Source organism: Nothobranchius furzeri, chromosome 8, assembly GCF_043380555.1.
Source record: "Nothobranchius furzeri strain GRZ-AD chromosome 8, NfurGRZ-RIMD1, whole genome shotgun sequence".
In the NCBI taxonomy this organism is placed as follows: Eukaryota; Metazoa; Chordata; class Actinopteri; order Cyprinodontiformes; family Nothobranchiidae; genus Nothobranchius; species Nothobranchius furzeri.
Genome location: NC_091748.1, coordinates 42,061,374 through 42,077,383, shown reverse-complemented (window position 1 = coordinate 42,077,383; position 16,010 = coordinate 42,061,374). Strand labels below are relative to the sequence as shown.

At 45.7% G+C, this 16,010-nt stretch overlaps 1 protein-coding gene across 1 annotated transcript in view; it reads left to right on the top strand.

Annotated features, from left to right (window-relative positions):
• The first annotated feature begins 2,031 nt into the window (after positions 1-2,031).
• The window catches only part of LOC139071488 (microtubule-actin cross-linking factor 1, isoforms 6/7-like), a 359,785-nt gene continuing 345,806 nt past the window's right edge, over positions 2,032-16,010 (top strand). Inside the window, exons 1-3 of the mRNA XM_070553988.1 lie at positions 2,032-2,581; positions 2,623-2,757; positions 2,981-5,749. Of these exons, the coding sequence (XP_070410089.1) occupies positions 2,032-2,581; positions 2,623-2,757; positions 2,981-4,173 (1,878 nt within the window). The 3' untranslated portion in view covers positions 4,174-5,749. The remainder of the gene's footprint in view (positions 2,582-2,622; positions 2,758-2,980; positions 5,750-16,010) is intronic.

Genomic DNA, 16,010 nt, shown 5'->3' with positions numbered 1-16,010 from the left:
CCTCCCAGACCAAAGATAAGATAAAACATTATCATAAACACTATTGAGACGTCATTTATGAAATGCAAGTTATTTTTGTTCACCATTACCTCAACCAAGAAATAAGATGCATGGATTTTATGAAACCATGCTGTCTCATGCAGTCCTATATGTGTAACACACACACACACACACACACACACACACACACTGCAGCATTTTAAAATCATTTGAATGACTAATTTAACTACATTGAACTGCTTTTTTAATAATTTAATCAATTATTTTGGAGTAAAATAAAGAAACAAGCTAAATCATCACATATCTGTGGCATCAAGAAGCATGTTCTGAGTTCAAACACAGAGATGGAGCACAATGTTTACAACTGAAACAGTATCAGGATGTTTTAACACACAGAGGCCTGCAGGTCTTCTGTTTTATGAGCAAAGCGCTGAGAATCCGCTTGTTATGAGCGCTAAACTTTATTTTGCCGCTTCCGTGCGGAATATTGGGAAATACATTTCAAACATGGAACCGAGTCCGGCTACCGAACCGAGCAGAATTCTGATGACGTAACACCAGTGCGCAAATGTTCCAACCCACAGGAGAGGGGCGAGAGAGGAGGTGAACAGCGAGTGGATCACAGGGACTGAACTGATGTTTTTGAGCAAAACTGCGGTAAAAATGGCTGTTTTTCCTTATTATCAAAAGTGTACCCCCCATGGTTTAGACCAGGGGTGTCAAACTCATTTTAGCTCAGGGGCCACATTGATGGAGATCTAGTCCCAGGTGGGCCGGACCGGTAAATTAAAAACAACTTCAGATTGTTTCTTTGTTTTAATACAATGAATATAAAACAAGGCTGGAGCCTGAGGACAGTGTATCCAAAATAGTACAAGTACAACACCTGAAGTGTACTTGAAAATTTGAAGAAGAAAAAAAATTTAAATACAAAAAAAACATTCCTTAGTGATTCAAAGAGCTTACAGATCACATGGCTAGACCAGTTTCATGCAGCACTTAAAGTATATTTGACTCATTTTACTTTACATCTTTTAGCTTTCACCAGCACATCAATATCAGAAGTCACATCCTGAGTGGCGGCCAACTTCAGGATGGGATTCATGTTCTTGTGCGAGCCTTGAGCGCAGCTTTGTTTTATTTATACTCATTACAGAGAAAACTTGCTCACAAAGTTACGTTTATTTTCACTCTACATTGTAAAGTATGAAAATAAAGTTTACACAACCATCTCGCGGGCCGGATTTAACCCGCTTGCGGGCCGGACACGGCCTGCGGGCCGTATGTTTGACACCCCTGGTTTAGACGCAGCGCTCATGCAGGTATCTCTTTCTGTTCCGATGCTGTGACATGCGATATTTTTAATTTTTAAGCCTACAATTTATTTTTACTCAGTAACGGATATCAATTAAAATGTAGCAAATTACAATTCTTTTTAAAAAAACATACTCTAAGTAAAAGTACAGATTTTAAAAACAACTTAAAAAGTATAAATACACAAAAAAGCTACTCAATTGCAGAAACGTGAGCAAATGGAATTCGTTACTTTCCACCTCTGCATGTTATGACTCCCATCCTTTACCCTCATCTGCCTTATCATTTCCTCCTCATTCAGCTCGCCTTGTCCTCTCACCAAGCTCCAGCCAAGCCCTGTTTTCCCCAGCAACCTCTGTCAGCTTCAATCAGCTCCACTCATTCCACCTGCTCCTGTAATCAGCCTCATCCCATACACCTGCTTCCCCTGCTATAAAAGAACCAGCCATCCAGTCAACAGATGCCAGATTATTACAGCCCTGCCAGTAATTCTCCAGCCATCCACCCTGCCTGATCTCAGCCTCCAGACCTCGTTTTTCTCCTGACCCCTGCCTTGCTCACTGCCTGCCATTTGGACCTTGCCTGTCTCTGAACCTGCCTCAGCCTTGCCCTCCAGGTACCTCTGCCTTCAATAAAGACTTTTTTATATATTTTTACTGTGTTGGCGTCTTCACGGGTCTTCAGAACTCGGTTCCTGACAGAATATCTGGCCACAACATGGACTCAACACCAACACAGGAGCAGCGACTCAGAGTAGAACGCAGCATCTTGGTTTTGGAGACCAGGATGGCCATGCTCATGGATCTACTCCGAACCAGCAAACAAGCTCGTCAGGTGACCGGCACCCGGATCCAAGGTTTAGCAGTCACGCCGCTCAAGCCTCAGATCCCTCCGTTCCGTCCACGTCCAGCGGTGGTCCCAGGAGGCCCACCACATCCATGCCCAGTGGTGGTCCCAGGAGGCGCACCACGTCCACGTCCAACAGTGGTCCCAGGAGTCTCACCGCATCCACGCTCAGTAGGGTTCCTTCTTCCGCCTTTTGAAGAGGCTCCACCTGCCCCGGTCCATCGGTGGTTCCAGGGGTTGCATCGCATCCACATCCAGCGGTGGTCCCAGGGGGCGCATCGCATCCACGTCCAGCGGTGGGCCCATAGTTTGCACCACATCCTCGTCCAGCAGAGATTCCACCTTTGCCTGTCCGAGAGGCTCCGCCTGTCCAGGTCCAGCGGTGGTCCCAGGGTCCGCACCACATCCATGTCCAGCAGGGGTCCCACCTCCATCTGTCCTGCTCCAGCGGTGGTCTCGAAGGTCGCGCCGCATCCTGTCCCAGCGGTGGTCCCGAAGGTCGCACCGCATCCTGCCTCAGCAGTGGTCCCGGAGGACACATCGCAACCTGCTCTGGTGGTGGTCCCGGGGGACGCATCGCATCATGCCTCGGCGGTGGTCCCGGGGGACGCATCGCATCATGCCTCGGCGGTGGTCCCGGGGGACGCATCGCATCCTGCTCTGGCGGTGGTCCCGTGGGACGCATCGCATCCTGCTCTGGCGGTTGTCCCGGGGGACGCATCGCATCCTGCTCTGGCGGTTGCCCCGGGGGACGCATCGCATCCTACTCTGGCGGTTGCCCCGGGGGACGCATCGCATCCTGCACTGGCGGTTGCCCCAGGGGACGCATCGCATCCTGCACTGGCGGTTGCCCCGGGGGACGCATCGCATCCTGCACTGGCGGTTGCCCCGGGGGACGCATCGCATCCTGCTCTGGCGGTTGCCCCGGGGGACGCATCGCATCCTGCTCTGGCGGTTGCCCCGGAGGACGCATCGCATCCTGCACTGGCGGTCGCCCCGGGAGACGCATCGCATCCTGCACTGGCGGTTGCCCCGGGGGACGCATCGCATCCTGCACTGGCGGTTGCCCCGGGGGACGCATCGCATCCTGCTCTGGCGGTTGCCCCGGGGGACGCATCGCATCCTGCTCTGGCGGTTGCCCCGGAGGACGCATCGCATCCTGCTCTGGCGGTTGCCCCGGAGGACGCATCGCATCCTGCTCTGGCGGTTGCCCCGGAGGACGCATCGCATCCTGCTCTGGCGGTTGTCCCGGAGGACGCATCGCATCCTGCTCTGGCGGTTGTCCCGGAGGACGCATCGCATCCTGCTCTGGCGGTTGTCCCGGAGGACGCATCGCATCCTGCTCTGGCGGTTGTCCCGGAGGACGCATCGCATCCTGCCTCGGCAGTGGTTTCGAAGGACGCATCGCATCCTGCCTCGGCGGTGGTCCCGGAGGACGCATCGCATTCTGTCTCGGCGGTGGTCCCGGAGGACGCATCACATCCTGCTTCGACGGATGAGGTCCAAGAGGCTCCGGCCCAGCCTGTCCAAGGGGCTCCGGCCCAGCCTGTCCAAGGGGCTCCCGTGAAGCCTTTCCACGAGGAGCTGACGCCTCCAGGCTCTGAAGTAGACGTCTCCTGCTCCTGCTCTGAAGTATACGTCTCCTGCTCCTGCTCTGAAGAGGACATCTCCTGCTCTGAAGAGGACGTCTCCTGCTCTGAAGAGGACATCTCCTGCTCTGAAGAGGACGTCTCCTGCTCTCAAGTTCCCCAGTCTCAAGTCTCCCCTCAAGTCCCAGAGTATGTGTCCCCTCTTAGTTGTAGTCTAGTGTCCCCTCTTAGTCTCGGTCTTGGTCCTCGTCCACCAGTGTCCTCTCTTAGTCCTCGTCCACCAGTGTCCTCTATCACCACACTCCTACAGTCCCGGCTCCTGGTTCCCAGTCGCCGGCCCCCCAGACTCTTCTGGCCCTCCTTCCTGGTCCCCCTCCTCCCGCCCTGCTCTGGTTTCCTGTGGGTGTCTGGTATCCGCCCTTGAGGGGGGGGGGGTGTTCTGTCATGACTCCCATCCTTTACCCTCATCTGCCTTATCATTTCCTCCTCATTCAGCTCGCCTTGTCCTCTCACCAAGCTCCAGCCAAGCCCTGTTTTCCCCAGCAACCTCTGTCAGCTTCAATCAGCTCCACTCATTCCACCTGCTCCTATAATCAGCCTCATCCCATACACCTGCTTCCCCTGCTATAAAAGAACCAGCCATCCAGTCGACAGATGCCAGATTATTACAGCCCTGCCAGTAATTCTCCAGCCATCCACCCTGCCTGATCTCAGCCTCCAGACCTCGTTTTTCTCCTGACCCCTGCCTTGCTCACTGCCTGCCATTTGGACCTTGCCTGTCTCTGAACCTGCCTCAGCCTTGCCTTCAGGTACCTCTGCCTTCAATAAAGACTTTTTAATATATTTTTACTGTGTTGGCGTCTTCACGGGTCTTCAGAACTCGGTTCCTGACACTGCAAACATCATACTTTTTTGGTCAAACAGGAGGCGTGGGTTATTATGTAGAGTGTCATCTGATCAGAACATGGGAGGGTTAGTTCCCTGCTCAGAAATATTTTTTCTCCTGTAGCCAGTGGAAAGAAGTGAAAACATTGATTTGATTTTTAAGACTTGATCAAAAACCAAAGGTAATGGCGACATAAAATGTTAACATTGTAACATTCTGTTCAGGTTTAAAATCACTATTCTGAACATTTTTGTTTAAAAATGGCAAAGAAAAACATTATTTAGGCCATTAAAAGCTGGAAGCCATTAAAGCAGAGGTTATCTAAAATATGCCACAAAAAAAATGAGCTTTTTTTATTATTAAAAACAGACACTTACTCAAACAGGAAAGGGTAATTATAAAGATAGCTCAAATTAAAATCTTCATATATTAAATATTAATCTTTATTATCCACCCTAAGAAATGTAATTTAAATAAAATACCCTAACTGATCATTTTCTTTTGGATGCTAATAACATTTTTGAGACTTTGAAGAAACAAAATCAAATCAAAATGAGGTGATCATTATCATTTAAGATTATACTCTAAACTGCTTGCAGGTTAAACACTCAACTAGTGTCACATGTTCTTAATGCAGGAAGAGATGCTCTTACTGTGAATGTTAACTTTAAAGAGGAGAGGAGGGGTGAAGCAGCGTGAGAGCAAGACAGAACCAAGCAGGGAGGAGGGGGGACTCGGTTGCTGACTCGGAGCTCTGCAGCGGTGAGCTTTGAGCTAGCGACTCGCCAAGCTGTGCATGTGTCTACTGTGGTGCAGACCTGCCTAGCCTTGATAGCCTCCCATCACCACTTTCACTGCTCAGTCAGCTGGCTGTCTCATCAGAAGCTGCTACACTCTACAATCTTTAAGTATCTTGGTCTGTGACTGAGGATTTCCTGCCCCTTGAAGGATTCCCCCCTTTCCGAGCAAAGCAGACAGAGAAAAAGAGGGACAGATTGCAGGAGGGAAGGAAAAGACGACAGGAGGAGTGAGAGAGCCAGCGGGCCGGGAGTGACCTTCGTGTTGTGGTGGTAAAGCAAAAGGAGGAGGATTGGGAATGAGCAGGATCCATCAGGTGTGTGTCATCACTTAGATGAATGAGCAGCAGAGTTTGAATTGGTATTCAGGGGCTGTGTATGCTACAGTTGGAAGAATGTATTATGTGAAGTACTGAAGGAAATGCTCTGAAACGTTGTGCCATCTCATTTAGTGTGCAGTTTAAGTGAAGGGTATAAAAGTATAGGAAAAGAGTTACTAGGGAAGAAAAAAAAAGAGTTATGTCAGTTACAGCTCAGTGAGGATGAAAAATGTGTGTGTTGCAAATTCAGACCTTGCTGATTTGTGTAAAATGAAAAAAAAATCTGTTTTGAGTATTAGCCACTGTGGGCTGGGTTTTGCTTAAGAGATTGTAGACTAGAGAAGAGTGTTCCCTCCGATACCTGGGAGTGTCTCAGTGTGTTTTAAATGTAATTTGTTGCTCAATGGGATTATGTCACACCTGCTACAGCATTAATCCACGGACAAAGTGGATAACATCTATCATCTTGTTACAGTGTTGTAGCACAGTAAACCCATGACATTCATTGCTAAGTATCTTTGATACTTTTCTCCAACCAAAAAAAGTGTTAAAACCAGCAGCATCATGAACACTTTCTGATAACAGCGTTTTGAGTTGCTCAAGAGCATGACAAAATGCACAAGTCACCGACATGACCTCCAAAGTCCCCAGATTGCAACCTGATCAATAATTTGAGTGATGCACATGAACAAGCTCGATCCACAGAACAGCAGAGCATCCAACACACAGGAAACAGTGAACCTGCTGTCTGAATTCTGGAAGCATCCATCACAAGGCTCTAACAATAGTCTTGTTGTGCCATTTTACCAACTTTATTGTTGTGGTTGATTGGTCTGAAAGCCTTTTTGTCACTGACCGTGAGTGCGCTTACATGCAGCCAGTAACCCTTTTAAAACCCGAATATTCACAATAACCTGGTTCCGCACGGCCATGTAAACACCGCCAAAAACCCGGATATGCTCATGACCGGGTTTTTAAAAACCCGGTTACTACACCTGGGGTAACCCTTTTCTAACCCGAATGTTTGGTCGTGTAAACGCATATCGGGATATCCCCATCAAAGCGTGTGTTCTGCGCATGTTCTGTTCGCAAGGAATCTTGGTCTTTTGAGTAACAAGATGTCTTGTATGTTTAGCGCAGCTCTCTCTATATTTGCCATTTCTTGCTCATGTACTCTCCTTCGAATGAAGGCCAGTACGCACAGTCGTTGTAATGGGCTCGACACACGGGAGGCGACAAACGATCGCGATCAGCGAAATTTGTCGCTGTTGCTTTTATTACCTGTCACACGGGAGGCGATCCGCGGCAGCAGCCAGCGGCAAAGCCGTCTACGCGTTCTGTTCCATGGCGAAATCGAAACTTCCGTTGTTTTGTTTGGCTGTGTCATCTTGGAGGGAATTAAGGTTATTTAAGCGGTTCAGAGTTTAAAAAAAAGTGGTAGATATGATGTTTCACAAGGTGCTGCTAGAGTTATGTGAAATCTTACTTCTGATTTTACTATAAAACATAATAATAATCAACTTCTCCTCCATGTTTGCTCAGAGATGTGCGGAGCATCCTGTCCGCTCATTGGTCAGTGAATGAAACCTCCGTTGATTGGTCCTCGTCCGAGCGACAGCGATGAAAAGTTGAAAATGTTTCAACTTTCTGGGTTGTACGTGCACGACACGTGCACGAATGCAAAGCTTTCACACGCATGTTTTTCGCGTTTCGCTTAATAGGAGAGAGACCCGCGATTATCGCTTTGTCGCGCATGTCTCATTGAAAATGAATGGAGGAGAGTCGATGTCGCCTCCTGTGTGTCGAGCCCATAAGAGCTGCTGGTGGGTCAATACCAGCACTAATGCGCAAACAAACGTGGCCGCTATCTCTTCCGAACTGGGAAACGTTGTTGTTTTCACGAATACCGGAACAAGAAGAACCGGAAATGACACATATTCAATTCAATTCAATTTTATTTATATAGGGCCAAATCACGACAAGAGTCGTCTCAAGGCACTTCACATAATAAACATTCCAGTTCAGGTCAGTTCATTAAGACAATCAGAAATAATGTTTCCTATATAAGGAACCCAGCAACTGCTGTAAAGTCACTGACAATAGTCAGTGACTTTACAGCAGTCCTCATACTAAGCAAGCATAAAGCGACAGTGGAGAGGAAAACTCCCTTTTAACAGGAAGAAACCTCCAGAGAATCCTGGCTCAGTATAAGCAGCCATCCACCACAACTCACTGGGGATCGAGAAGACAGAACACACACACACACACACACACACACACACACACACACACACACACACACACACACACACACACACACACACACACACACACACACACACACACACACACACACACACACACGGCAAAGTAATGTGTCTATAGTTATATTGTGATTTCTTAGTAAAAATTCTATTTGGTGAGAGATAAACTTTATTGTATTTATCCTAGTGGATCTATAATTAAACGGATAAACTAGTAGTAGCACATCCAACGTCAAGGAAAGCAAAAAGTTATTATCGGGAGAGGGATAATGTTTAAGTGGTTAGCAGCAGTGTGCTAGTCGATGGCCCCCTCCATGAGGCCACCACAGCTCAGCAGAACATCGTTGTAGCTTCTTCTGGGGAGAAAAACACTTAGAGAGAAAATAAAGTTAACAGCTGAAGTAGCAGGAAATAATACAGTTAAAGAGCAGATTGTAGAAGAAAGTAGTAGTGTGTGAAAAGTGGTCAGTGTACCCTTCAGCAGTCTAAGCCTATAGCAGCATAACTACAGAGATAACTCTGGATAACCTAGCCTTTTAGATGGAGGCATGGTGGAGGCAGGGCAAGGGGGAGCCATCTTTACCGACTGTACACTCCACCTCCCTCTACTCCCCCACTTGTCCAGATTTAGGCTAACATCAGATTTTAACCACAGGCCCTATCAAAAAAATGTTTTAAGCCGATTCTTAAAAGTAGACAAGGTGTCTGCCTCATGGACTAAAGCTGGGAGCTGGTTCCACAGGAGAGGAGCCTGATAACTAAAAGATCTACCTCCCATCCTAATTTTAGATATTCTGGGAACCACCAGTAGACCTGCAGTCTGAGAGCAAAGTGCTCGGTTAGGAACATATGGAACAATCAGATCACTGATGTATGATGGAGCTTGATTATTAAGAGCTTTATATGTGAGAAGAAGGATCTTAAAATCTATTCTGAATTTAACAGGTAGCCAATGTTGGGAAGCTAAGACAGGAGAGATATGATCTCTCTTTTTAATTCTCATCAGAACTCTAGCTGCAGCATTTTGGAAAAGCTGAAGACTTTTAACTACATTCTGTGGACTTCCTGATAGTAATGAATTACAGTAATCCAGTCTTGATGTAATAAATGCATGAACTAGTTTTTCAGCATCACTCCTGGAAAGGATGCTTCTAATCTTAGCAATATTCCGAAGGTGGAAAAAGGAAATCCTACAAACCTGTTTAACCTGGGATTTGAATGACATGTCCTGGTCAAAGATATCACCAAGGTTCCTTACTTTGTTCTTGGAGATTAATATAATGCCATTCAGGTCAGGTGATTGACTAAGCAATTTACTTTTCTGGATTTCTGGTCCAAAGATGAGAACTTCCATCTTGTCTTGATTTAAAAGCAAAAAGTTTAGAGTCATCCAATTTTTTATGTCCTCAAGACAAGCCTGTAATCTTTCCAACCGATTAGGTTCATCAGGGTTAATGGATAAATATAACTGAGTATCGTCAGCATAACAGTGGAAGTTTATCCCATGTTGTCTAATGATTTTACCAATTGGGAGCATATACATAGTAAAAAGAATTGGTCCAAGCACTGAACCCTGTGGTACTCCACAAGTAACCTTGGAGTATGAAGACGATTTGTCATGTACATTTACTAAATGAAATCTGTCAGACAGGTAGGATTTAAACCAGCCTAACGCTGTTCCTTTGATCCCTACAACATGTTCAAGTCTTTCTAAAAGAACATTGTGATCAACTGTGTCAAAGGCAGCACTGAGATCTAACAAGACTAGAACAGACACAAGATTCTTATCTGAGGCCATGAGAATATCATTTGTGACTCTCACTAATGCAGTTTCAGTGCTGTGATACTCTCTAAAACCAGACTGAAATTCCTCAAACAGAGCATGTGTTTAAATGCTCACATACTTGGATGGCCATTATTTTCTCCAGGACTTTGGATAAAAATGGAAGGTTAGATATTGGTCTATATTTCATTGGGTCATCTGGATCCAGAGAAGGCTTCTTAAGTGAAGGTTTGATTACAGCAAACTTAGAATCCTGTGGTACATATCCATTTACTAAGGATAGATTGATTATATCTAGAATGGGGCAGTAATCAAAGGACCAATACTTCTTTAAATAATTTGGTTGGGATTGGATCCAAAATGCAAGTTGAAGGTTTAGATGAAGCTAATATTTTTGATAACTCTGAAAGCTCAACTGGATCAAAACGGTTCAAGCACAGATGAGGTTCTACAGTCACCTCTGATGCTGCCTCACTTACCGAGGAAGAAGAAATCGCATTAGGGAGGATGCTAAAGATTTTGTTTCTAATAGAATTAATTTTACTTGTAAAAATCCCATGAAGTCATTGCTGCTGAAGGCTAAGGGAATAGATGGCTCAGAGCTATGATTCTGTGTAAGTTTAGCAACTGTACTGAAAAGAAATTTAGGATTATGCTTATTCTCCTCAATTAGTGCTGAAAAATAAGCAGTTCTAGTTTGTCGAAGCTTATTTTTATGAAACACAAGACTATTTTTCCAGGATAGGTAGGCCTCCTCATGGTGCGTAGAGCGCCGTGTTCTCTCCACTTTCCTAGAGTTTTGTTTTAAGGCTCGTAAATGAGAATTAAACCAGGGAGCCAACTTCCTGTCCCTAATTACCTTCTTTTTTAAAGGGGCTACATCATCTAATGCCACACGTAAAGAGGAATTAACATGATGAACTAAGGCATCAATTTGTGAGGGGCTAGAACTGAAAATATTGCCCTCTGCTACATGCCTCTGAGATGCTGAGGACAGTAAAGATGGAACAGTTGATTTAAAAGACGCAACTGCGTTGTCAGATAGAGACCGACTATAGTAAAATTTACTTTCATGTCTCGAGACTTCAGTTATAAAAAACTCAAAGGTTATCAGAAAGTGGCCAGAGAGGACTGGATTATGTGGAAACATCGTTATTTCCTCACACTCTATGCCAGTCATTAACTAACAAAGTCTTAGAAAAAATGGATCTAATGTTCAACAACCCACATTTAATTTTTCTAGTTTCTGCTCAGTTGAATTTGTTCTAATATTTATGAGATTTCCATGATTTGCTTTATTAAGCCTGATATTTAATCTGTGTGGTTTTGGCTGTGGGCAGGACACTGTCTCTATGGGGTAGTGGGTGGGTAACAGTACAGAAGCTGCAGAGGGGTGGGTTAAACTACGACTCTGCTTCCTGGTCTGGACCCTGGGTAGTCATGAAGGACTAATAAAACTGGCCATGTTCCTAGAAAGAAGAGCTGCTCCATCCAAAGAGGGATGGATGCCGTCTCTCCGCATCAGACCAGGTTTTCCCCAAAAAGTTTTCCAATTATCAATGTAGCCCACGTTGTTTTCAGGACACCACCTAGACAACCAGCGGTTGAAGGACAGCATGCGGCTAAACATGTCGTCACTGGTCCGATCAGGCAGGGGGCCAGAGAAAATTCCGGAGTCCAACATTGTTTTGGCAAACTTACACACCGAAGCAACATTAATTTTAGTGACCTCCGATTGGCGTAACCGGGTGTCGTTACCGCCAGCGTGAATAACAATCTTACTGTATTTACGCTTATCCTTAGTCAGCAGTGTCAGATAAGATTTAATGTTGCCCGCTCTGGCCCCAGGTAAACATTTAACTATGGTTGCTGGGGCCTCTAATGCCACGTTTATGACTATGGAGCTGCCAATGATCAGAGTCGGCTTGTCAGTGGGTGCGTCACTGAGCGGGGAAAATCTATTAGAAACGTGGGCGAGTTGGTGGTGGCCCACGGGCTGGGTTCTATGCTTCCTGCGTACCGTCACCCAGCCGGCCTGACGTCCCGGCTGCTTGGGTTCTGCTCGAGAATTGCTACAGGGTGGTTCTGAGCTAGTTAACCCCGCACTAGCTAAGTAGCTACGGCTCTTTACAGGTTTTTCAACAGCGCGGAGCCGGGACTCCAATTCCGACACCCTCGCCTCCAAAGCTACAAAAATGCTACATTAATTACATGTACCATTATCGCTAAAGGAGGCAGAGGAGTAACTAAACATCTGACACAGAGAGCAAGAGATAGGAGACGGAGAAGCAGAGACAGAAGTAGCCATAGCCGTGCTGAGGCTAAGCTAACTGGACGAGCAAACTGTTCAACACCAAATAAACTGCGTGCAAACTCAAATGGTTCCCTAAAAGTTAGGTGGAACAACAGAAAATGTGTGTTTTAGCGTGCTTATGTGCTACAATAACTCAGAGATATCCTAGTACAGACAAATTAAATCAGTTTTAGCGAGCCCCAAACACCAAACACCTACACGTAGTGCAACACTGAAAACATGAAACGCCTTACCGCCTTGCGCTATTGCATCTTGACGTAGTCCATACGTCCTGACGCTACCCCAATGTCCGCATTTAAATCGGGTTATGCAAGTTAGGGGTAACTCTTTTTATTTATGCTTGTAAACGAGTTATTCTGATCAACTCAGAAACCCGAATACCGACCATAACCCGATCATAACCCGGATATTGGCTGCATGTAAACGTAGTCTGTGGAACTAAGTGTTTGTTAAATAAATCAGACAATTTTTTACCATGAATAGTCTAAGAGAAAAGACACTAGGATTAAAGCTACAATGGCCAATTTGCTAAAGTTAGCTCAAAACATTTTTATGCTTCTTAACTTTGTTCTAACAAAGAATAGTATGGTGGGGTGCACAATAGGAGGGACCGCAGGGAGCCCGCTGGTGCGTTATAAAGGAAGGCACAGCAAGAGACAGAGAGGGAGCGCAGATGTGGTGAGCTACTGTAGGTTAGCTGCTGTCAGTGTGGCAGCTATGCTGTACCTGTGTGTGTCAGGTGAATAAAGCTGTGTTGTTGGAGAGGAAGCACGTGTCCACATGTGTGTAATCTCTGACTGGTGGCTGGTTCTGCTACAATGGCGCCCAACGTGGGGCCCTCCCGTCCATGCAGTAGCCAGACCATAATGCATTGGCTGCGGTGCTGGGCCATATAATGGTGGAGTTTGTTTGACAAAACTAGGAATTGGCAGACTGTTGCAGTAATCAAATGGAGGAACTGTGGTGATGGGTGGAGTAGCAGATGTAGATGCTGCAGTAGCTGGTGGTCTGGATCGGGAGAGCGGTGCCAGACGCCATGGCAGGGGGCCTCCCGGCCGGCCTAATAACTTACACTGCATTAGATGATGACCTGGAAGTGGATCCCAAAGAGGTCAAGATGGCTGTTGATGCCTGCCAGTGGCCACTGGAGGAGTAGGGGTTACGCCTCTTCCCCTTGCTGATGGGGAAGGTACAGTCTGCAGCTGTGTGACCCAGGAACGATGTCAGGATAGCCAATACCTGTGCTGCACTGACTTTGACTCCCCCAGCAGTGCTGGGTGACTCCCTGGAATGACCCCGGGACGGCCGATTCCTGCGCCGCCAGGGACAGGGACCAATGGCCCCAGGATATGGACCTGCTGCTGGAAGGGCGGTGAGATGATGCACAAGTGTTGGGATGGCCTGGAAATGGAGACGGACAGTGGGACCCAACCAGCACAGGGAGCTGGTCAGACGCAGCTACTTTCCCTCCGCCAGAGGAAGGGGTGTCATCCAGACTGGAGATGACCCTGGCCTGAAGCAAGTGGTGAAGGAGTGTGGCGGTGTGCACAATGGGAGGGGCCGTGGCGAGACTGTAAGTGTGCACTGGGTGGTGATTGACAATCAGCCACTGGCTGATTATAAAGGAAGGTACCACAAGAGACAGAGAGATAGGGCACACACATGGGGAGCTTGGTTAGCTCCCTCTGCTGTGAGCGTGGCAGCTACGCTGTACCTGTGTGTGTCAGGTGAGTAAAGCTGTGTGGATAGAGATAAAGCATGTGTCCACGTGTGTGTGAACCCCGAGTGGAAGCTGGTTCTGCTACACATTTCTATAAATATTTTGTGGAGATTAAAAGAAAAAAAAAGAAGTATTACTCTTGCGTTTGTCTTAAAACCTCAACCAATAACACAGCTCGGTCCGAATCCAACCATTGGCCCATTCTGTTGTCTGTCTCACCGAATCGTGATATTTTCACATTTAACTGGGTCCTCCATACATTAACGCGTATTTAGCAACAGAACACCACTGGTGTGAGAGGTTCTCTGCTCAATAATATCAGAGAAGGAGAAACAGCCGGCTGCTACCTCTAACTTTAGGACATACTACCAGAGTCCCCCCCCCCCCCCCCCCCCCCAAAAAAAAATAAATACGTAATTTGAAGTCACAGACAACAAAAGATGTTTGGACATAGAACATGGCGACTGGTGTTTAGTGCTCAGTTGTTTACTGTGGCAACACACATTCTCTTATTGAGGTCATGGCCTAGGATAGGGATAGCTGATGGAAGGGGTTAGGGTTCTGTGACCGTGTTTGTGTTAAAAAGCGAACTTGTTTTGCAGATTTGCCATTGCAGCTTTAACCAAATAAAAAAGTAAATTAGAAAACAAAACATTTTATTAAGAAAAAAATAATTAAACATATGAACAATTATTTTTGTAAGTAACGTGAATTATCTTTACATTTTTACCTTAATTTATTTTGAGTAGATTTTTCTGAAGAGTTTTATTTTGACAGATATCTCAGATGGGAGGGGCTTAATTTTCATTTAGAGAATATTTGGACAAAGCTAAGAGTAGTTTATTGCAATAAGTGGAGTTTCACAACTGAGACAGAAGATCTGAAGCAAAATCATGACTAAATAAAATAAAAGTCAAAATAAAAGTCTCACCAGCCAGAATGAGAGAGAATAAACTTAAAACAAAAACGTCATTCTAATCAATGGTTTTGATAGAGTTTTGAAATGACTTCAAATCAGTTCATTTTCTGGTTGATGCTTAATCAAATGTTGTTATTTTATTGGCTTTACTGGCTGGAGTCCTCATGGTAATACAGCTCTCTACATTTAGGGGTTTAGCTTCATGCTTGTAATCGCTGCTGCATGCATTGCTTGTGACATACTGCATGTATAACTGTTATGCCTGCTTCTTTACTAAACTACAATTTTTCTACAGTTATTTGGAATCTGGGTGAAATAAGTTGAAGTTGACCAGATGACCATGTAATCACCTGTGATTTGTTGAGTTTTTTTTTTTACATGTCTGTACAAGCAACGCCTTCTTCTTCTTCGTCCTTCTTCGTGCAAAATCAAGCTTAGGTTAGACTCCAGTAGGAGTCCTTCTTGTGTCCACACACAGGGTCTAATGGTGTCTGTGAGAGGAGAGTGTCTGATATCACGGCTTTTTGATGTTTTGGTGGTGTCTTCAAGCCATGGCCTTCAGTGTGCATTGTACCAGGTTGATGATGAGTGCGTAGGGGCCAGCATTCAGAATTCACTTCTCCAAAACCTAGGTTGTGGTTTTTGACTGGAAAATGGTAGAATGCTCACTTTGGGTTGGGATTGAGTCTGAGTTTAAGTATCTTGTTGTCTACATGTGATGGAGGATGGCACAAGATATGGAATTATGGGTCTGGTCTTTAGGTAGGGTGATGCTCCTGTCTTCAAAGTTTAAAAGTGTGCGAGTTTTCGAGTGTGCGGGTGTCTGGGTATTGCATGTCCACCTTGGAAATTGGTTGGGGGAGGGGAACTGTAATTGTCAATTGTTTTATACTTGGGGAGGGGGGCTGGGATGGGAATATGGGATCTATGGGGCCATTTTAATCTGTGAAGCACTTTGAGTTGCATGTTTTGTATGAAAGGTGCTATATAAATAAAGTTGATTTGATTTGATTTGAAAATGAGCTGAGTCATCTGGAGTGGTTTGAGCATCTGCCCGATCACAACATGCCCTATAGGTTATAAATTGTAAGTCGCTTTGGATAAAAAACATCTGCCAAATAAATAAGAATAAACATGGGCAAGGATGTCTCCTGGTGTTTTTCCCTTTGAAGGTTTTCTTGACACATCACCCTGGTAAGAGACCACAGGACACACTGAGGGAATTATAAATCCACTCTGGTCTACTAACACTTTAGGA